Source organism: Seriola dumerili, unplaced genomic scaffold (assembly GCF_002260705.1).
Source record: "Seriola dumerili isolate Sdu_G_001 unplaced genomic scaffold, Sdu_1.0 BDQW01000278.1, whole genome shotgun sequence".
Taxonomy (NCBI): Eukaryota; Metazoa; Chordata; class Actinopteri; order Carangiformes; family Carangidae; genus Seriola; species Seriola dumerili.
In genome coordinates this window covers 1,148,950-1,171,438 of record NW_019174533.1, presented here as the reverse complement: position 1 = coordinate 1,171,438, position 22,489 = coordinate 1,148,950, and the positions used below count along the sequence as shown (strand labels likewise).

Genomic DNA, 22,489 nt, shown 5'->3' with positions numbered 1-22,489 from the left:
AATTAGTTTTTGGTTCATTCAACCCTTTTACCGCACGATGGCGACATTAAGCCGCGTTGGCTATAACGCATCGCGAGGTTTGCAGGAGTGACTTAGTGCTGCGTTCAATGTTCCAAGAAAAGGCATAACCGAGCTTTCGTCTTTTTTCATTTTTTTTCAGGTGTTTTTCTTTTCTCATATATTTTTTTATTATTATTAACAACATCAAGCAGAATAAGTAACATCTTCTAAACCGGCGTCACAAAACCCTCTGCACTTCGTCACTTGGTTGTTCCTCTGTGTTGGAAAATGTAAAAATCTATATTTCCTACAGCACGTGAAAGCAGCATCAGAGCTACGTTTGACACCTCTAGCCTGACACAAGCTAATGTTCAGCATGTCTGAAAAGGAGCTGGGGAAAAAGTGGGACCGATGCCTGGCAGACGGTGCCATTAAACTCGGTAAATACCCCTGATTCTTCCACATTTTACGACAGTGTCTTGTCCCAGAATAAGGAAAAACTAAGCAGCATTTTTTTTTACTGTAGTCCACTGCTGTCATTGACTGGGAGGCTAACTAGCTAGCCACAAAGGGCTTGTAAAGGACAACTGTACGACCAGCCAGATATCTATGACTTAATTAACTGCGACAGGTATAATTTTTTATGTTTCATTAAACATGGGTGCTGTTGCTTTAACGTTATACTCATTCACATTTACGTCTCCCTTAGATTTTATAATTTGAAGGAACCTTAGAGGAAACGCCATTCAGAAAAATTTTAATTTGATGCTTTTTGCTTATTGACACCTTTTGCATTATTTAATTAAAATGTTTATGAGACAGTAGTGCCCACAACTGAATTCAGCATATGTACAAAACACCAGCAAATATTTTAATACCATGTAAATTTGACATTGTCTCGTCTTAGAGCTCAACAGTTTTCTGTAAAGAACATATCTAGATATAAATGCCGGCAGTGAGCTGGTTAAAGTTAATTTTACTTATTAAAACAAGGCGTTGCTTGATGAATAACTGGTATTATAGACCAGTGAATTCTGCATTATCGCAAAAAGTCTGCAGTCATGCACGTAGGCTACTGCCAATAATGAAAGCACTCAAAATAACTAGATATTTGAATGGAGTACGTCATCATCTACTACATTAAGACATGTGCTCTTGAAACTGTTAGAGGACTTAACATCTAATTATTATTATTATCATGTACTATGGCTACATGAAAAATATACAATACATTCAAATAAATGTACATAAGTCAGAGACAGCATGAGAGCATATTCCTACAATATAAAGTAAAAATATAATAATATAATAGCTAATTAATTAATTAATTAATCATCTGTCATATTTTCTCCTCTTTTTTCAGGCACTGGACTGGGGCTGGGAATCGTGTTTTCTGTTCTGTTCTTTAAACGTAAGTAGTTTCAGTGAATTGTTGCTGCAGTGCATCTTGAATGTTTAATTTGGCTCCGAGGGCCTTGACAAGAGGAGCAGAGCTGGGAGTGATGCTCTGTTTGCTACTTTACTAGCAGTTAAAAAGGCTTTTTCATTTCTTTATTTTTTTATAACTGGACACATAATTCAATGATAATTTATTATTAGGAGTATTTAGTGCTTTTGTTTGTAAGACGAAAGCAGAAAAAGAAATGTGAATATTACAGTTACATATAGAAAAAATGGAGTGAAAAGGATTTCACACACCATGTCTGGTTTGTTTTAAATCACATCGTGAAGTGCGTGTTTGTGTATTTTAGTGTGTAAGGAGATATAAAGTTATCTGTTTGATTTGTAGGGCACACATGGCCAATTTCATTCGGCTCAGGAGCGGGACTTGGGATGGCATATGCCAACTGTCAGAATGACCTAAGGTCACATTATCTGCTGCACAGAGGCGAAAAGGTTAGTTTGTGCAATAAAATACATATGGATCTTAAAACAAGTTACAGAAATAATTCCTTATTTCTAATTCAAAATAACAGCCCTGTGTTGTTGTTTACGTAAATCAAGATGTGTGTAACTGACTTCTGTTTTCTTTAACAGGATTAATATCAGCAAGTCAACGAGGGACTTTTATTTTTTTTTTCTAATTTTGTTTTTGTTTTGTTTTTTTTGTTTTGTTTTGTTTTGTTTTTGTCTGTGCGAGAGTCACCATTTGCACTGTTCTACAGTTAGATTAATATCTCCCTGTCGATCCATCCATCCCTAGTATGACTCTGTATGATTTGTATGTGCCTAATCAGGACAGTACAGTCTGGGTTTATTTAATAAAATAATCATATCAACAAAAACGATGCCATGGTGATTAATGTTTCCTCACAATTCATAAAAACAGTACAAAAAAAAACCAAAACAAGAAGTATGTGATGGACTACGACAGCCAGATCATAACTCATGCAGTTCAAGTTGTATTGGTGATACTTGAAAAAGTAATAAGAGTCAAGTGTCAATGCAGCTTTGAAAAGGCGTGTTTTCCGTTTATTTGTGAACACGAGTGGGAGCGATTCTCTGAAATGTGTCAGGGAGGAAGGAGGAAGCAGCGATGCAAACGCTGTCCCATAAGGTGGTGGGCTCGGTGTGGGTGAGAGGGTGGGGGTCAGAGGGTTGGCAGCAGCCGATGTGATGTGGCAGATGACTGGGGCGCAGCGATGGTGGAGATTAGTCATGAGGGCGAATGAAAATTGAGAGCGTCGCGTATTATGTTTAGTATTTGACAATGCTATTGAAACGCTGGAGTGCACTGGACTTCACCCTTGCGAATGATGTTGTCTCATGTTTAATATTCAAGTGCTCCTGTCAGGGAATGAATAATCATTGTTGTCACGTCATCTGGTTGTTTAGCTTCAGAATGAAGTAGGAGCAAGGTGAAGGTACTTTGTTTTCTGATTGTTGAGCAGGAAATGTGAGTTTTATTTTAACCTTTATCTACTATTGACAAACTGTTTGTGGCACCAAAATGTTCCTTATCTTTGGCTTTTAAAGAATTTTTCATGTTTCATTGTTTGGAAAACTGAGTTACAGTGGATCAATTAGGCTTTTTTTGACACTGACAAGAGAAAAAAAAGTAATATTTGTATTCAGACCCTTTACTCTGATGCACCTAAATCATCACGACTGGTGCAGCCAAGATCTCACAAGCTGTATATCTTTTGTGTTTAATGAAGGTGGAAGGTGGTTTGAGATGAAATACACCTGTGTCTGTTGTCAATAACTACATCTTGAAGTTAGACAAGGAAAAAAAAAAATTTTCCAGACAAATCCAACCAAGGTTACTGAATAAAAGGAAGGATGACTATGGCATGACTATCACTCAGAAGAGAGGACAAGTATAAAAGATTAATTATAACTAGTGTTATTCAATATTGTAGATCATTAAAACTTAAAACAGTCAGAGAGGGTGAATATATATATAGATCATAGATTTAACTTTAAAGAAAAATCATTCACATCAAATCTTTATCATGCATAATAAAAAATAAAAAAATGCTGTAATAGTTGTACCTCAGTAGTTAAAAATACCACGAGCAAACGAAAGACCACCCACACCAGTTCCTATGATGCAGAATGAGCATTTCTTGGCTGTGATTGTGCATGGTTATGCATTAACAGCTCAATGCTTTGACACGCTCCTTCTCAGTAGGTGTGCGCTCAGGCTGGGAGGTACGCTGGAGTGGCCGACACAGGGATTAGCAGGAGCGAGCGGTATAAAGGCAGCGTTACAAGGACCACAGTACCTGTAGAGCTCTTATGAACGGAGCCTTGCTTACAAATGACTGCCGCACAGTTTTGTGTTGCTTTCTGCTCCCAGCGTGCCGTTTCCCTGAATAAAAGGACTTGTGAAAAGCAGCAGAGCACCAGCTCAGCAAAGGAGCTGCAGAAGCTGTACAATGCCACTTCTAAGAGGTGAGGAATAATTCTTTGGTGGATTTGGTCCTTGTATTCCTCATCTTCAGTAGTTCCTCTCGCCGGCACTGCTCTCATATGCCTAGTCAAGGCTCATCTCTCCGTGTGCCCTCCTCCAGTGACTGTCATCACTGTGACATGCTGCTTCGAAAACCCTCTGTCAGCCGTCGAATGGCTCATTCTGGCTCTTAGCTGTGGATGAGGCAGGGACATGGAGAGATGAATGAAACTCTCCTGGTGGCGGTGGGAGTAAGCCTCGGGGCACCCGGACGTATTCCCTGCCAAAGGAAGATGGAGATGTTTATTCATGGAGAACAGTCCGACTGACCTTGACTGGGAGAGGATTGGATGGCTTCTCAACACACGACCTCTTTGGCTTCCTTTTGTTCAACGATGTTCCTGAAGTGAGAGCTTTGGCCGGGAGGTTAACGCTTTAACATTTAGAGGTGGCTAAACAGGAACCTCAGGAGCTGGTTGATTGATCGCTGGGAACCTGGCACCATGGCTGACTCTCACTTGTCTGGCTCCGTAGGAAGCTACAACGGCAGCTTTCCCACCACCAGTGCTTGGAATATCACCGGCAGCGGCCCGTGGTTGTTGGCCTTCATGCTGACTGTCATCATCCTCATGACAGTCTGTGGCAACATGTTGCTCATCGCGTTGGTGTTCGCCCATCGCTCTTTGCGTTGTACCTCAAACTGCTTCTTGGTGTCTCTGTTCCTGTCCGACCTGATGGTGGCACTGGTGGTGATGCCCCCGGCCATGCTCAACGTGCTGTGTGGGGCCTGGGTGTTGTGGCCTGCCTTTTGCCCCATTTGGCTTTGCTTCGACGTCATGTGCTGCAGCGCGTCCATCCTCAACCTGTGTGTGATCAGCCTGGACCGATACCTCTTCATCATCTCACCGCTGCGCTACAAGCAGAGGATGACCCCACCTCGGGCGTTACTCCTCGTGGGAGCCGCTTGGGGGTTGGCAGCCCTGGCCTCCTTTCTGCCCATTGAGATGAAATGGCACAGCTTAGGCCTCGGGAGTGGACACCTGTCCATTCCTGGGGTCAGCGGTAGCAACATCAGCTCCTACTCTGACACACTGCACCCAGCATCCTACTTTCAAGTGTCACCATCAGGAGGCCTTTCCTTCCAGTGCCGCCTGCGGGTCACCTTGCCCTTTGCCTTTGTGGCATCTGTGCTCACCTTCTTTTTGCCCTCCAGCGCCATTTGCTTCACCTATTGCCGGATCCTTCTGGCAGCACGGAGGCAGGCGAAGAGGGTAGCAGCACTGAGCCACCCACCGCACCCACATCCCTCTCTCGGGGAACCTTCCCGGCCCCCTTCACCTGGGAATCCGGCAGCACAAGCTCAGCAGGACGGAGATGACTGCAGGTACCAGGAGCCTCCTGTGTCACAAAATGTACCGGTAAGAAAGAAACAGTGAAACAAACCAGAAAGGGCAGTTATACTCTCCAGGATGCTCAGTGTATGAGGGCCGACCAGCACATGAACAAGAACAGGGCAATTACTAAGTGAAAGTTCAACTGCAGCACCTGATGAAAAGCAGTGATGTTAAAATAGTACACTGACCCTTAAATGGAGCCGATCTTAATGAGCATAAAGAGGGAAAAGGTTGATTCTGTGAGTGGAAAAGGGTAGCACCAAGATCAGAACCAAATTACAGTTGTCCATCTAATGTAAGAGTTCTCCTTGACATTTTTAAGGATTTTACATAATACAGTTCATTCTACTTCTCATGCCTTTCCCTTAAAATGGCAATTATACTGTTGAAATCCTCTCTCAAGTTCAATATCTTGTAAGTGCAGCAATTATAAACCTGGAGATGGTTATTTTAATGATTATAGGCCACGGTATGAATTTTTTGCAGTCAAATTAGCATACTTTTTTAAAAAAAATCCTTCTAGGATCTAAGTTTTGAGTCTATACCCACTTTTTGCACAAGTGTCCTGATGTGCTTTTACCTAGTTTGGAAGTATATTTGGAAGTACGACTGACTCAGGTTTTCACACATGAGGACTTCGCCTTGGTGTTTTGGTGTCTGACAATAAACATTTTAAGTAGAAATATATAAAGAAAGATAAAGTAAGTATTGCGAGTCAAGTTTGACAATAAAATATAAAAAAATATTTAAAATATGTAAGTATATGTGGTAAATGTCATTAAACATGAACCTACTGAGCAAGGATGGAAACCAATAGAGGGAATGTGTGTGTATTGTTTATAGGTGTGTGTATTATTCATTATCAGCCTCTTTCAAAAGAATTAGTCAGTTGCACTCTGAGAAATGTTTTGCTCTTCGTTCGTCTTAACACAAAAATGTAGAAAAAAAGAGACTCAGGAAAATGGAAGAGGTGTAAAAACCTGCCCAGAAACCATGGTGAGAAAAGTACAGACAGTGTCAGATGTGATGTGCTGCAAGGATCACAGCCACAAAGTCTGTCACATTTCTGTGCGGTAAAAGAGCGCACACAAACACACACACACACTCACACACACACACACACACACACACACACACACACACACACACACACACTAGAAAAGACAGTTAAATTAAGTCTCAAAGAACAAGCTCAAGGAATTTAGTGAATTTTAACCCTTTAACCTTCAATTTTCCCATTAAAACTGGTTTAAATCACCTTATTCCTCATTGTCTCACACTCATATTTTGTGTCAACTTGTTTCAACTCTTCACTGCAGCTATAACCTGAGTGCAAACCTTTTACAACTGCACTATTTCATTAAATGGAAATATCCTAGATGTGGGTGTCAGTAATGATTGGCTGCACAGCATGAGTTGGCTGGCCCGACGGTCAATGTGGTTTAAGGGTCTCATAACATTGATATTTTTGAGAAAGGGAAAAGAAAAATAATCGTTTTTCTTTTGTTTTGTTTTTTTCTTAAAATAGTGACACTGTGATTGTTCAAGTCACATGTTGCAGTCAGTAGATAGATCTGACACATTCCTTTTTTTAAAATTGTGAAATAGCGTGACAGAAAGTAATGATAAAAACAAAACAAATAAAAACAAAAAATAATATATATATATATATATATATATAATATATAATATCTAATAATAAATAAAATAAAAAAACAGAAAATAAAAAAAATAGACATAGAAGAAATTATGATGATAGTATAGAGGCTGACAGGAAACATGGGAAGGAAGCACAAAGGCCACCACATCCTATATGTTGGTATCTGGTATGCATCATAACCATTTGGCTACCATTAAATATTTGTATTTGATAACATTTTTATGTGAATAGTTTTGTGAATTTGGGGAAATACACTTGGCTCTCTTGCTAAGAGTTAGATAAGAAGATTGATACCGCACAGCTTGTTAGCTTAGCATTAGGAATGGAAACAAGGGGAAACTGCTAGCCAAAGAGTTTGATTTTACAGCCATGAAATAGTACTAGCACGCAACTCTCTTCACCAAACTTATTGTTTTTTACATTTTGTTTTTATTTATTTATTTTTTACAGTATAACATGTTAATCAGCTTTAAAGGTGCTAGCTGTTGTATTTTTTGTTTGTTAGTGTTGATCAGAGCCAGGCTAGCTGTTTCCCTGTGCTAAATTAAGCTAGTAGCCTGCTAGCCGCTAGCTGCAGCTTCATATTTAGTGAACAAAAATGAGAGTGGGGTTGATCTTTTAATCTAACGCTAAGCAAGAAAGCAAATGCATATTTCCCAAAATAATAAACTATTCTTTCAGCTAAATTAATTAACTTGATAAAAACGTAATCTTTATGCAAACCGTTAATCAAATGCACAGGGGTATTCAGACATAAAGAGGTACCCAGAGTGTTAAGGAGAGATTCACATTTGTAATTCTTTTAAATACAATCAATTATAATTCTTCTTGTTCTCTACTGTCCACAGCCGTCTGTGAACAGTGAGCGCCGCCTGGCTCACAGGCAGGGTCGGAGGGCACTGAAGGCCAGTCTGACACTGGGAGTTCTCCTGGGACTCTTCTTCAGCGCTTGGCTGCCCTTTTTCATCACCAACATGGCTCAGGTCAGTCGAGGCACCGACACACTGACTCCATCACAGATATGACACAGAGGTGAACTGGAAAAAATACAGGTAACATGACATATTAGTGTCCCTCTGATATATGAAACAAATCTATTCAGTTTTGCCTTTATTCACACTCATGTTCTGTCTTCACCATTTAGGGCCTACAACAATTTCCCTCCCCATTTCACAAGTCAGTCTTTGTTCATATATCTCTGATTCAGAGGTTCTTTCTCACAAATTCCTATGTGTGACGAGCACAAAAACGGTGTGAAATAAATGCAAAAGAGAGAAAGAAAGAAAAAAAAACACTTGGATACAGATCTATTTTTTATTGGCCAGCCTTGGCGTCACAGCTTTGCCAAGCCATCCGACGAGGAACTAGATTGGCGTTTCAGCTTCATGTAGCAGACTCATTCCAAAGCCCAGAAAACAACCTAGAGAAGTACCATTTATAATTTATATTCTTTTGTTGTTGATTTTAATTTGACTAGATTGAGCACACGCACTCGTTGCTAAAAAAAAAACCCAAAAAAACAAAAACAGGGAAACAGTTCCATCTAAATTGGTAATGACACTTGTCCTGTTTTTCAAGCTTTCAATGATCCAGTCATTTTGATTTCCCATCTGTGCCCTCTCGCTTCTCCCCTGCTTAACATAGAGCACAGAGACTTGACTGTGTCTGCTCTCTCTTTCCTTTTCACACTCAATGTGGTGTGTGAAAGTCACCCCTCCTTTCTGTCCTATTCCCACCGCCTCCCTGTCTCATCTTGGTAGTATTGGAAGCTCTCCTTTAACAGCTGTCTCCTCCTTCTCTGTCCCTCTCTAAACCTGGTTGTTATGTTCAAGATCAGAAAAAAGTGATGAGCAGTCCAAGTGATTAAAGAGAAAAGAATCTGTCTTCTGTCTTTTTTGTAAAGATTTCATAACTCAGTTGTGGGATGGGGATTTGGAACAGGGAAAGTACATTCATAAATGTTCATTTGCCAAAAAGAAATAAACGTTCCCAAAAAGGAAAAATAAACGCATCAATAGGTTATAAATAAATCTTATATCATATTATATTACATAATTATAAAATCTCTGCAGGGTGCCTTGAAATTATTTTTTTTCTTTATCTAATTTATTTTCTTTATTCCTGTAATTAATTATTTTTACATTTTAACCACAAAATTAACTGATTGTTCTTTTCACCGTCTTCACTCAGGCAGTGTGCGAATGCGTCCCTCTTGCCCTCTTCGACGCCATCACCTGGCTGGGCTACTGCAACAGCACAATGAACCCAATCATCTACCCGCTCTTCATGAGAGACTTCAAGCGAGCTTTGGGGAAGCTGTTGCCCTGCTGTTCCTCGCAGTCGCCCAGACGACCCTCGCCGGCGCTGTCGCTCTCTCTACGCAACTCGGGAGAGCCTAACATTGCCAGCAGCCCCACCTCTCCCTTGGCCTCCGACCCCACCCACCCTCCTGCCACCGCCACTGATGCCGTCAACCTGCTTGACGCTGAGCATGCTGGGATTGAGCTGCCTATGCTTCTGCCCAATCAGGTCGACAACCTGGATTGAACAGAAGTTAAAAAAAATAAAATAAAGGTCAGCTCGTGTGTTGTGTGAAGGTTTATGGTGGAAGAGTGATTCAAGACAAGTATTGAGACTCAATTCAGTTCATGACAATTATTAACATTTAGGTTTAAGATAAAAAAAAAAAAGATTCAAATTTAAAATAATTTTGATCTATGAAATGTTGGAAAACCACTAGAGGAGTATTATTAAAACAAAACAGTCAGGGTTAAGGCTGTGTCCAGTTATCAGAGCCAGTACACTATGTAAGCAATGTAAACACCTTATGTAAGCTCTAAAGTGAGCAGCACTTCACATTAGCACAGGTGGAGGAGAGACAGGAAAGGCCTTGAAGAAGACATATTCACTGAGTTGCCCGCCGGCCTTATGGAAATCCAATTGCTGCGATAATATCCATAGCAACTGAGCCGACGGATGAAAGTTAGATGAGCTATCACCTGTTTTGTGGCATCCGCTGAATCCTACAAAACACAAGCAATATGTACAGGTATTTGATCTCACATTGAGTTTAGAAAATAAATTACGACACTATTTACAGTTCGTAAAAAAAAAACAAAATCTGCTCTAAATTGTTATTGAATTATTACATACGTCTAAAAATACCCGTTAGTGGTTAATTCTGGGGGCTTTTCACTTGAAGCTGCCGTATGTCAGTGTGTTGTGAATGTAAAAAATATTTTCTGGGTTTTGATGCAGAGGAAAACTTGAGGAGATGAGAAGGAGGCAGCTGGTCCTGTAACATGCTCTTTACACATTCGGCCGCCTTTGTTCGTGCGTGTGCTCCGTAGTCCAGTGTGTATCATCCCAGCTCCATGATATGTGTTCATTATCGGGGTCGGCCTCCTCCGCACCGTCACACTGGGCCTTAAAAGCAGACGCTGTGTCGTCATTTGTGTCCTTGTCCTTGGACGTAGGTGGTGAATTGTTCGTGACTGCGATTTGATTCTCCGCTCCTGTATCATTCAAAGAGTCCAGCAGGTCTGAAATATCAGGGATGTCCCAGCCGTCCCCCGTCTCCTCGTTCTCTTCCGCCTCCTTCATGTGTCCACTGTTTTCTGTACAAGTCTCAGCCCTCTCAGCTGGGTTTTGTGTCTCACTGGGAGCTTGGTCAGCGACGTCCACTGTCCCCTTTGTAACTGTTACAGGCTGAGGAAGAGTGAAGGAGGCTCCTGGGACTTCTTTGGTGGGAACCCCTACTGCCACCAAGATGGTGTCCATCTGACGCATGTAGTCCAAGTGACCTTTCACCTGGGGAGCAGAAACACGGCTTTAATGTCTGACTAAAAAAACATATTTCTGTAAATTACAGTGTAAAATCTTTTTGTAACTTCAGGTTATTATAATACTATTATTATTTTTTGTACAGCAAGTTTTACTATTCCCCAAGTTTATACTGTTTGGTGCTTCACATACAGTATGTCAAGTATGTTTTTACTGTCCTTTTTTAATGTTCAGTCGTGTGAAATGTTTAAACCTCTGATGCTTTACCTGGTTCAACAAAACATCTACCATGATAAATACTCAGTGTCAAGTTTGTGGACTCATGTTGATTTGAAGGGTGACGGTCAGGCATTGCAGTGAGCTGAAACAGACCAGCAGGGGGCCTTACTTTAAATTTTTATTTTTTATTATTTTTATTATCTTTTAATCTTATTTAAACAACATACCTGTCTATTTTAAAGTGCTATTAAAATCATGTATTTAATAACTACATCATAAAAAAATATATTTTATTATATCATTTTAATAACATTTATTATCAACAGTTTTCTAATTAATTACTAAAATACACATTTCTTCCACAAAAACATCAAGGTGGGTGTTTGTTTAAAGCTGCACTAACCAATGTTTTTACATGAACAATAGGTGAAATGATTATGTGTATAGAAGAGGGTTGTTCATGGTGAGACCAGACTCTGTAGTTCCTTCTAGCTCTATAGTGTTTTAACGTCTTACAGCTCGCTGTTTTGGTTTTATGTCCATGCAACTTCACTGCTTTAGTTAATTTCTCGCCGCTCCCATAAATCTTGTTTCCAGAAGCAGCTGCTGACAGTGAGAAAGCTCGAATAAAGCCAGGGTAAGCTACCTGCCCAGCATCGGACAGCAGACAGTTAGCAGCTAATGGAGTCAATGGAGACAAAAACAGCTACACAGAGTGAATATTAGGTTTACGACTCCAAATGAACACTAATGTTACTCTGTGTCTTCCGGATGTGTAAATAGGCAACAGTTTGCTATCATAATGTTAGCCGTAACAACTCCTCAGTAATAATTCCTCAGTGTTGTATAAAATAGAAATGAATTAATTCTCATTAAGGGACATGGTAAGATTACAAAAATTAACAGTTGAGAATAAGAGAATGATTTGACGAAGATTATTACCGCCTACTTCCCACCTCCTACCTGAAGGAGGTTATGTTTCACCCGTGTCTGTTTGTTTGTTTGACGGCAGGATTATTATCCCATTAAATCTGTTGCTGATCCAGTTAAAAGGATGGATCCAGGAATGTTTATCTTAAAAAATGGGCTACGTCTACTCACTGGAGGCTACAGTGAGTCGATATCGGAAAGTGATGAGACGGGTCGAGGCTAGCTGGTTAGCACGCTAACTTCCATAGAAGAAAAGAGGTGATAGAGACGAGGTGTTTCTTTCCACCTCTGGAGACAGCTCTGGGTGAGAAGAGGAATGAAGTTCGATGCTGAACTTGCAACACGTCTTCTAGACCGGTAGGTAAACAGCTGTGAATGCTAACGCTGGCTATGTAGCTTACTTATAAATAGCTCCTTTAACATTACAAGATAGGGCAGTTTTTTGACATTGATATTAGTCAATTTGTCAGGAAATAATGTTCGGATCTTGATGTAAAAAAATCAGATATATTTATGGTGTTGAGATTTATGAGTTTGTGCAATTTGGTGCAGATCCAGACAATAATCTGGATTTCACACACGTGTAGGATTGTTTGGCCTTGGTGGAGGTATGTGCTCGGAGTGCTTTTCGGTTGTGGATCGCAGCCTGTTCCCAGAGAAAGCACAGCGAACTTTTACCAATGGGAAGTATAATTTCAGAGAAAAAACATCTCTGACTTAATTATTTGTCTAAACCTTTATAACCGAAGGACAGAGCAGCTGCAGATGTATTATAGTTTTGTGTGTCAGTAATGTTTTATCTAGGACTGTGTGAGCTTTGTTCCCTCTTATTAAAAGTAGTCAAAGACCACCTTGTATTATGTCAGAGACTTTAATCCAGCAAACAAATGTGGCACTGAACACAAACCGAACCTTGAGCAGTGTCAGTTTGAGACGACTGCTGCATATGGGTTTTCTGAAAATGTGAAAACCTTGAGATGTGAAACAACCTTCAGCTCATACAGCATGCACCTGAAAATGTATTCATTAAAGAAACTTTCCTAATTTAAATATGAGCTGTGACTCACCACAGAGGAAAGATCCACATTGATTATGCGTCGATCCTGGACGTTGATTGGCTGTAGCCCAGCAACAGACAGTTGTGCCGCTGAACTCCGGTACAAGAACCCCAGGAGCCAATCTCCTCTGATAGGGAGATAATTCAGAGATAATACAGAGAAGTCATTTATTCCTGTTAGTACTGTAGTTTCCAAATCTACTGCAGACAAACCCCCTCACTGCAATATACAATGTAATATACAATGACTAAACAATGAGTACATAAAAAAACATTTAGTTTAAAAATGTCAACATTTTACAGCATTAACTCAGTTTTACCTGCAGTATCCGTTTACTATTTTTCCAGCCACTACCCTGGTCATTCTCTCCCAGGCCTTTTCAGAGCCGTCCACTGGGGCCCCCAGGAGGACCACGTCCTCCACCACCCCTTCACTACCTGTTCATCAAATCAATGTAGAATGTAAAAACCTCTGGAAAATTAAAAACTGAATTAGATTACAGTTTGATCCCAAAGGGTAAACCATATTTAAATTGTTTAGGGCCATCAACATGAAAATTTGACTCTGCTTCTCCGAGGATTTAGTAGAAAACATGATGATTTGTTTATCAGTGTGGCCTTTAAAATCATGACTTCAGCTCAGGGATATCTCAAAAAGTATAAACGCATTTTAAAAAATTTAAATGATTCCAGCATTTTGTCAGTCAGCATTAGGAAAAAAGTGTTCATACCTTGGTCATTGGCAAGCTCCTGCAGACAGTAGTAGATAACTCTTGCCCCAAGACTGAAACCTATAAGACTGACGGGGCGCTTCCCCTTCACATACAGGAAGGAAGGAAGGAAGGAAGGAAGGAAGGAAGGAAGGAAGGAAGGAAGTAACAAAGGAAGGAAGAAAGAAAGAAAAAAGAAAGATGCACAACTCTGAAGTAACTGTCATCCTCCTAATGTCAGAAATATCACTTATTAATATACAACTACCCCTTTTACAGTGACAGCTGACACAGTGCTGTGGTAACTACAGTAAAGTGTGTGATAACACAGGATGTAGATGTAGAACCATACCTGCTGTCTACTTCTCAAAACCTGTGCCAGATGTTTCCCCACCTCAGCGGAGCGGTTCAGACAAACACACCAAGGGTTGTCGATGACGCTGGCTGCCGCCAGCAAAGACGCAGGCCACGTCAGAGCCGCCACGATGCCTGCCCGGAGTGACAATAATCAATACAACAGAAGGACATTGGCTTGATGAGATCGTCGCGATTGTTAAACTCAAATCAACTCTTCACAGGCAGGAGATTTGGTTCCAAACACTCCTGTGTCAAAACACAGGTCCACTGAACAAAGACAATGCGATTCCTGCGTGAGCATCCTCCTACCTGAGAGCACTGTGTACTTGAGAGCCTCCTGAGCCACGATGCTGACCAGCCCGTCCAACAGAGAGGCCATGGCCGAGCCCAGATCCCGGAGGAACCGGGACTCCCACACCAGGCAGTACTGCTCCCCGCACTCGCCCAGGCTGCACCACGGGGCCTGGAACGAACCTGGAAGACAGCACTTGTGTTTTTATGTAAGGTAGGCTGAACGGATAAGCGGTACTTGAATGTGAAACTTGTCATTGAGTGTATGTTTTAGTGGTGGTGGTGGTGGTGGTGGTGGTGGGGGGGGGGGGGGTGCATTGTTTTATGTAAGAGCAAAATTTAAGTGGCTTGCATAATCTGATGTTTATGCGAAGCACTGCAGCAGCGTTACTACATCATGTTTTCTTATCAAATATTTTTCTTCACCTTTATTTAATGTACCAAGTTTTGTTTCCTTTATGCTTATAGCAACAACGGCCCTGGAACTTGTACCTCCTCTCTGACGGGACTGTAATTCATTCATTGCTCTGTAAACCGTATTCTACAGGCTTTAACTGCCATGGTGAGAGCAGCTGCTGCAGAAGGTAAAGTGTTTGCTCTGATAACAGACTTCGTACATGTGCAGGGTCTCTGGAAGGGTTGCGTTGTCTCCCACTTCTGCATGCAAAATATTAGCCACTTATCATGCTTCAATTCTAATTGTGTGCAAAGAGCTTAGATGTAATATATGATTATTAGTGATAGAACTGTGTGTATAAATCATGAAATCATCTTTCAGGGATTTCACCATTACCATATCATGTTTCCTGTGATATCTCTCATCGTATAAGAGCATTGTGGGCTATGTTGTGAATCAATGAGCAGGAAGGCAAATTTATGTTTAATATTTCATTGATTAGCCGAAACTAGACATTTTTTCTTTTCTCTCTTTTTCTTTTTTATTCTCTCTCATGTTTGTGATTTACATTTTTTACGTTGAGGTGAGGTTTTAATATAAGCCCTAGACTGGTTTCTTACCTCACCATCCACCTCCTCAATTTTGTCATTATGGCCAAAAACATGTTTTGTTAGGTCACTGTGGCCTCGACCTTTGACCTTTGACCACCAAAATCTACTCAGTTCCTCCTTGAGTCCAAGTGAACGTTTGTGCCAAATTTGAGGAAGTTCCGTCTTGGCGTTACTGAGATGTCGTGTCCACGAGAACGGGACGTACAACCCGATACAATATGTGTCTACATACAGAGTATTTGTAATGTTTTAAGTGTGACATCTAAAATGACAAACTGTATGTTGTGGTTGTAGTTAGACAACAGAAGCCATACTTACTATATTTACCACTGCAGAGCCAACCTGTCACTGCAATGGTCAGGTGAAGATGCTTCCCAGAGCTGAGCGGCAAGAATTCGAATTCCTCTATCGCCCCGACACACTTATTCATCTTATAGCCTGGAGCGACAATGTGTGAAAATTAAAGAAAGGTAAAAGAGGGGTCAAAGATGATGACTTCATCATGTCAATCATATGTCTTACCGGTCAATCCAGCTCCTGCTGCTCCAAACAAGGAGGCCATGATTGCAATACCGGTGGCTGAGCCCAGAGCAGCAGCGCCACCAGCCCCCAGAACGGCACTGGCCCCTGCTGCCACCAAAGGGGCCGCGAGCCCACCTGTCACACCTGGCAAAGGTGCAAAGATGACAATCAGTACAGAAAAAAAAAAGGCTAGTCTTAACACTCTATGGTGATTTAATTATCAGTTGATTAGCTTATGAAGTGAAGCCTATACTTTCATATGAGATACGAGATGTTTTAAATGTCAATTTTGAAGTTGGAGCAGCAATAATCACCAATCACAGTTCCTCCGCCCACAGTGGCTAGTCCAATGAGGAGGTAACGCCGTAACTTTCGCCCTCTTTCTCTCCTCTGCCGCCGAGAAGACTCCTCTCTAATGGGAACAGAGTCAGACGGATCATCGGTATTAAGTGAAATAATCATTGGCTTTAAAAATAAACGAGCCCCCAGTGCATTTAAGGAGACATCTTGAACCATAAGCTCCTTGTTTATGCCGTGCCACGCACAGTGCTTGTGCTGTTTAAAGTCAGTCTGACACACACACAAGATTCAACAAAACAAAACACACCGCAGTATCATTTAACATTTACATCAACTGAGGTTCAACAGCTCTTTCAGACTAAATGTAAGATAAAATGCGAACATAGCTACTGATTCACATTATCCATTATCCATCCTTCCATCCCACCATCCAATCACAACTTACTCGCTCTCCTCCCCTGCTTCCCTCAGTCTCTCTCCCAGCGTTTCCTCAAACTCCTCCAGCTGCTGTGGAGAGACTCGCAGCAGACAGCTGACATGACGGATGAGAACCCTCGACCTGGCGTCGTACTGGCCTGACGGTTATGTGGATGACAGACCATGAAAGTTATAAAAGTTACAGGCTTGTATGAATTTACACCAGTTTTCAGTGTCATTAAGATTCTTACCATCCTTCACAGAAAAAGACACCAGGTCCTGAAATACAAAACAAGAGCTGGTTGTAACAGGTTTGTAGAAATCCAGCCACAAGATGACTCCGATAAAATTTAATTATTTTAATAAAAGGCAAAGCAAAAAGCTGAACTGATCTGTTAGCATGACCATGAAATAAAATCACATTTGACCGTTAATAGATTTAAATATGATTCAATAAAATTCTATGTAGATATAAAAGCTACACATGAATTCCTGCAGGAAACAGCTCTTTTTACTATTAATCTATTTTTTTTTTTTTTGCATAATTTACAAACAACCAATTCACTCTAAACTTTCTACTTCTACTCTTCATCCACTACAGTTAAATGTCATCACATCCTCTGTTAGAGTGACAAACACCTGAATGATGGGGGTGGCCCCTGCAGCCAGCAGAGGTTCAGCCTGCAGGATGGAGAGGAAGGTGTCGGAGCCCTCGAAGCCCAGGCCCGACAGGAAAGCCCCCATAACCGGCATCACCGACTCGTCCAGGTCCAGCCAACGGACCAAGCCCTGCAGGTACTGCTCCCTGAAAACACTGAGAGACAAGTAACAGGTCAAGTCAAGTCACAGTTTAAACACTATTTTTCACAGTTTTGTTGTTAATCCAAATGGTGGACAAAGGAAAGTACAAGCAGCTTTCATTTGTGATTTCTTAGAGGTTCTAACTGGCTACTGCTGCTCACTTTTTTCAAAATTCAAAATCAAGCCTTTGTAAATATCTGGCTGTCATTGAATTTTATTTTATATGTACATACATGTAAATGTGTAAATTATGTACGAAACCCAGTATAAATTGGAACAATTTCATATATTGACATATAAATATCTAGCCTATACAAATATAGACAGTAGACAGATGTTACGTAAATATATATCCATCCCAAAGCCTGTCAATATATGTTGATATAATAAACAGTAGGGGCCAAAAGTCTGAGACCACTTTCCCAGAATGTGTAGGTATGTTTAAAATTAATAAGAAAAACATATATAATAATATAGAAATGTTTTAATGTATGTTGTTTTAATAAACTTGCATATAAATTGCATATAATAAATTAAATATTATATATAATATTAAAACATGTTAACACACGATTTTTACATAGAAAACATACGTGCTCTAATTAAAAATTCATCACATAGATATGTTAAACATGTGTACATATACAAATTTTACTATGGGCGTTTCATATATGTTCTAAACCTATATTTTCATATTTCCAGAGGATGTGTATATGTGCTAGTAACTGACCTTAACCCTTATAAGTGACATATATGGCAACATCACTCTTGATATAGGGACATATACTGTATGTCATATATTACATTTCTGTATGGGAGAAGAAGGTGAATGGCGGTTTATGGCTGACCATAAAAAACTGAAGCATGTACCCTTCAACACAATGAACACATTGATATTACTAAGAAGGACATTGTAGCTCTGTTACCTGTTGTCAGGTCCAGTAAACAACTGGCCCAGAGAGACACCACACAGTGCAGCATAAGCAAACCGGCCCTGTTCACTCAGCTGTCTGCCTTTAACTTTATCCTGGCTTTGGTCACATAGGGTTTCTTGTGTGGTCTCTGCCCCCCCTGGATCTGAGGTGATCAATGGACAAAGTGTAATGATTAACTTTAAGGCAGCAGTTTGATTCAGCCACATCGTAGACACACATGACACATTAGCACACGTCCAAGACACATTAATCATGAGCAGGAACCTCAAAGATGTTATATTTACACTCGGGCGTACACACATACAATGTGTATAATGTTTTTATTCCAAATGCAGTTTGGTCGATCAGCCACATGCCGAATTTATCAGGAGATCGTAATGATTGATAAGGGTCTCATGTCACGCTCCTCAGGGTCTGTTAATGTGACCTATGAGAAACGCAGCATTAAACTGTCCGATTTTTTTCAATGCAGTTTGGTTTGAGGTTTCGTTTTAGCCTCGTAAAGAGAATAGCTACATGAACTAGGTTACATAGAGTTTTTAACTTTGTGCCTTTAATCTCGTCTCTGATGAACTGACCTGAATTCAACATACAGAGACTGTTAAAATATGACCCACATCGGGGTTTTTATTAAACATCATTTACAGCCTTTATTTCAAATAAAGTCCGTGTAACTTAAAACAGTGAACGCAACACTTAACGTTAGCTGCTAAAAACAGCTGGCTGTTAGTCACCGTGCGGCTTCTGGCTGTTAACTAGCTAACGGTTCAGAGTTAACGTTCATTACGTCATGAATTTAAACACATTTGTTTTCAATTATATGAACTATATTGGAGGGGTTATTAAACAAATCCTATGTGGTACCTGGGGCAAAATTGTCGTCCGTACTGCACTGTTTTTCCTCCATGGCCATAGATATCACAACTCTGTAGAGTGAACTTTTGTTGCCTTCACGTCCTCCTCCTGAGCGCTGACATCTGACGTTTACACATTAGTGCGACAGTCACACATTAAAACGCTTTTAATGTCCGTCTTAATTAGAAATACAGTGAATTATATAATTGACTTACTTTTATATATAGTTGCTACCACCTCACAATAACAGTAGTTTAGCTTATAAAATACACATTTCTACGCTACTATAAAAACTTTTTTAAATAGTTTGCGTGGCTGTTCAAATTATAGTTTTGACATTTATGAGTGACCATGAAGGCATCATCTGTTAGAAACTTTTGAGTGACGTAACTTCCACGTACGCTGTGGACAGATCAGGGGTCTATTCACGATTAAAAACGTTTTGGAAAGTTTTGTTGTTGTTGGTGTTGTTGTTGTTGTTGTTGTTGTTGAATGAATGCATTACAAATATTTAGTTATGAATAACGGAGGGATAAACCAAAGACAGCTGGTTTTACTAACACTGCTTCATACAAAGAGGAAGAATACCAGTAAAAAGTCCTTGGTGACACAAGATCCAAAAATCAGAGCTAGTACAACCACTGGCCAGTAGGTGTGAGTGTAACATCAGTTCTTTTTCTCTTAGTAATTGTAGCAAGTATTAATGTAGTTCACATTTACCTGAATTATTACTGTCTATGTAGATTATTCTGACATAAAGCAATATATACTGTATATATATTTTTTTAATTATTTGCCTTCTATTCTCTTCTCTCCTTGGATCTCAGAGTTGATTCAAGGTCAATCTATGGCTGTCTGTCTGCAGTATCTGACAGTACATCAGACTGAGGGCAGTTGACTGCCGACCACTCAAGTAAACAACTTCATTCAAGGACACGGTCACACTGGTGTCATTTGATCAGATGTTGCCAGTGGCTGAGAATGCATCAGAAAACGCCAGTGTTCAATGGCATGTGGTTAATAAATGGATTTCATTAGTCTCAGTCACAAGCATAAAGAAAATAGAGCCTTATAAAAACACCAAGACCAATGCATTTGGAATGACTGGTTGGGATTCAGTGGTGAACTTGTTTATATGCAGAGATATAAGCCTCTGGATAATAATAATAATAATGATAATGATAATTTGACTTTATTTCTACAGCACTTTTCAATTCAAGGAACAAAGTGCTTCACATGAGTCAAATACAAAACATCCAAACAAATCAAAGTGACCTTAAAGTTAAGTAATCAAAAGAATTTGAAAATCAATCCTAAAATAAACAGGAAGCCAGTGTAGAGAAGCTGACAATGAGTGAGGAGCCAAGCTGCAGCGTTCTGAACTAACTGTAGGCGGTGTATTGATTTCTGACTGAGACAGGTATAAAGGGAGTTAGAGTAGTCAAAGAAAAGCATGGATGTGGCTGGAATAAAAAAACTTAACCTTGGCTTTATCTCTCAAATGATAAAAACGTGACTGCACAACTTTCTCACCTTGGGTTCAAAACACAAAACCTGATCCAAGATGTGTCATGCAGTGCCATCCATAACCTACTATATAGTATAGTATAGTACAGTATAGCATAGTAGTATGGTATAGTATGGTATGCTATGGTATGGCATGGTATAGTATAGTATAGTATAGTATAGTATAGCATAGTATAGTATATAGTATAGTATAGTATGGTGCAGTACAGTATAGTATAGCATAGTATTGTATAGTATAGTACAGCATAGTAGTATGGCATGGTTCAGTATGGCATAGTATAGCATGGTATGGAGTGGTATAGTATAGTATAGTATATTATAATTTAATATAATATAATATAATAAAGTACAGTATATAGTATAGTATAGTATAGTATAATAATAATATAGAACATTATTGAACAGTGAAATATAGAACAATATATAGCATGGTATAGTATAGTGTAGTATAATATGTGTACTAGTATAGCATACCAAAGTACAGTACAATATAGTATAGTACAGTATAGTGTTGTATGGTAAAATAGTAAAATGAAACATAGTAAAACTAAAATAAATATATCATCAGTGATGATATCTGATCAGACGACAGTACGATTATCTAACAGTACAGTGAAGCATGTCATAGTCTGATTCAGTGCATGTGAAGAGCCATTATGCTTCCAGCAGTATGTGGCTGTCACACTTTATTTTTTATCCAAACTTTTTTATTTCTTTATTCAGTACACACCATCATTTTATATATATATATATGTAGATCATATAACACTGATCTCTGTTCAGTTGATCTCTGACTCTCTCTTGGGTATTTTCAGACTGTCTGGCAGCTCGTCACCCACTCCCTTCCCATCTGCTTCATCAGCTCCTGTTTACTGAATATACTTGGCACCGCTCTCACCTCTCTTTTTTGTTTTCCAGCCCGAATGCTGTGCAATGACAAAAGAACAAGGCGAGCACCGGAAACGTGTGCGAGGGTGGATTAAACTTCCACCAGGTTTTCTTATGGAGGAACTGTTATTACAGTGTGGGCTCTTTGTCAAAATAAAATCCTTGGCCTTGTCACGTAGGAATCCCCAAAACTGCATCTGCTCCATTTGTCTGTCTCTGAAAGGCATCCTGTTTATACTGACCTCTGAGCAGTCTCTAGTGTATCATAAACAAGACTTTACCTGTAGCAAAGCCACAGTTTAATTACAAATAATATGCTGTATATCTTCATTATCTTTTTGTATCTTTTTTTCATAATATAAAAGCTGATTTATACATTTATGATTTATCAAACACAATGTCTACAACCAACTAATGATGGTATATAGATTAGAGACACTGTGAGAGAAGAGAAGTGCAGAGCAGGAACCTTGACAGATTTGACCTTTCAGCTTGCCTCGACTTGTAATCAGGGGAAAATAAAAACCCCCAGTTTTGAAAACCTTGAGTGTTGACAAGCAGTGACAGAAGAGATAATACGAGGTGAACTCTCGCTGTACCTTGGCATAAAATTCAGACTGTATTTGTACACCTGTGCCGTGCTCAATGTCTTCAGCAAACAGTACTTACATTTCTGCCATTACTGGTGAGTTTAGTATTCAAAGCTATGGTGGCGTTACTAAACACCGAGTGGGCTCCAACACTGTGAGAACAATCCTACACACCAAACTTGTGTTTAGAGCTGCAACGATTCGGCAATTATCAAAAATAATGGCAACTACACTGTCGCTCATGAAGTTGGAATATAAATATCTTTTACCTCTTTCCATGAAATGATTGTGACAATGTGATTTATTCTTGACAGATAAAGTGTATATCTTCTCAAAACTTTAGTAGTCAA

The 22,489-nt window shown here is 39.8% G+C and overlaps 3 protein-coding genes across 3 annotated transcripts; 2 read left to right on the top strand and 1 right to left on the bottom strand.

The window, feature by feature from the left end:
* The first annotated feature begins 338 nt into the window (after positions 1–338).
* Positions 339–2,270, top strand: minos1 (mitochondrial inner membrane organizing system 1). The gene is made up of 4 exons (XM_022757520.1): positions 339–440; positions 1,364–1,411; positions 1,790–1,896; positions 2,038–2,270. The coding sequence occupies exons 1-4, from the start codon at positions 368–370 to the stop codon at positions 2,041–2,043; spliced, it is 234 nt and encodes a 77-aa protein (XP_022613241.1). The 5' UTR covers positions 339–367; the 3' UTR covers positions 2,044–2,270.
* A 2,128-nt stretch (positions 2,271–4,398) lies between these two features.
* htr6 (5-hydroxytryptamine receptor 6) lies at positions 4,399–9,513 on the top strand. The gene is made up of 3 exons (XM_022757524.1): positions 4,399–5,313; positions 7,798–7,932; positions 9,140–9,513. Exons 1-3 carry the CDS (start codon positions 4,399–4,401, stop codon positions 9,494–9,496), a joined length of 1,407 nt encoding a protein of 468 aa, XP_022613245.1. The 3' UTR covers positions 9,497–9,513.
* Positions 9,514–9,531: 18 nt separating this feature from the next.
* On the bottom strand, positions 9,532–19,212 carry tmco4 (transmembrane and coiled-coil domains 4). Its single transcript, XM_022757523.1, has 14 exons — positions 19,144–19,212; positions 18,271–18,421; positions 17,183–17,357; positions 16,795–16,822; positions 16,572–16,701; positions 16,141–16,238; positions 15,827–15,970; positions 15,623–15,742; positions 14,315–14,479; positions 14,001–14,137; positions 13,670–13,754; positions 13,259–13,376; positions 12,949–13,066; positions 9,532–10,759 (listed from the first exon to the last, which is right to left on the bottom strand). Exons 1-14 carry the CDS (start codon positions 19,190–19,192, stop codon positions 10,259–10,261), a joined length of 2,019 nt encoding a protein of 672 aa, XP_022613244.1. The 5' UTR covers positions 19,193–19,212; the 3' UTR covers positions 9,532–10,258.
* Positions 19,213–22,489: the final 3,277 nt, after the last annotated feature.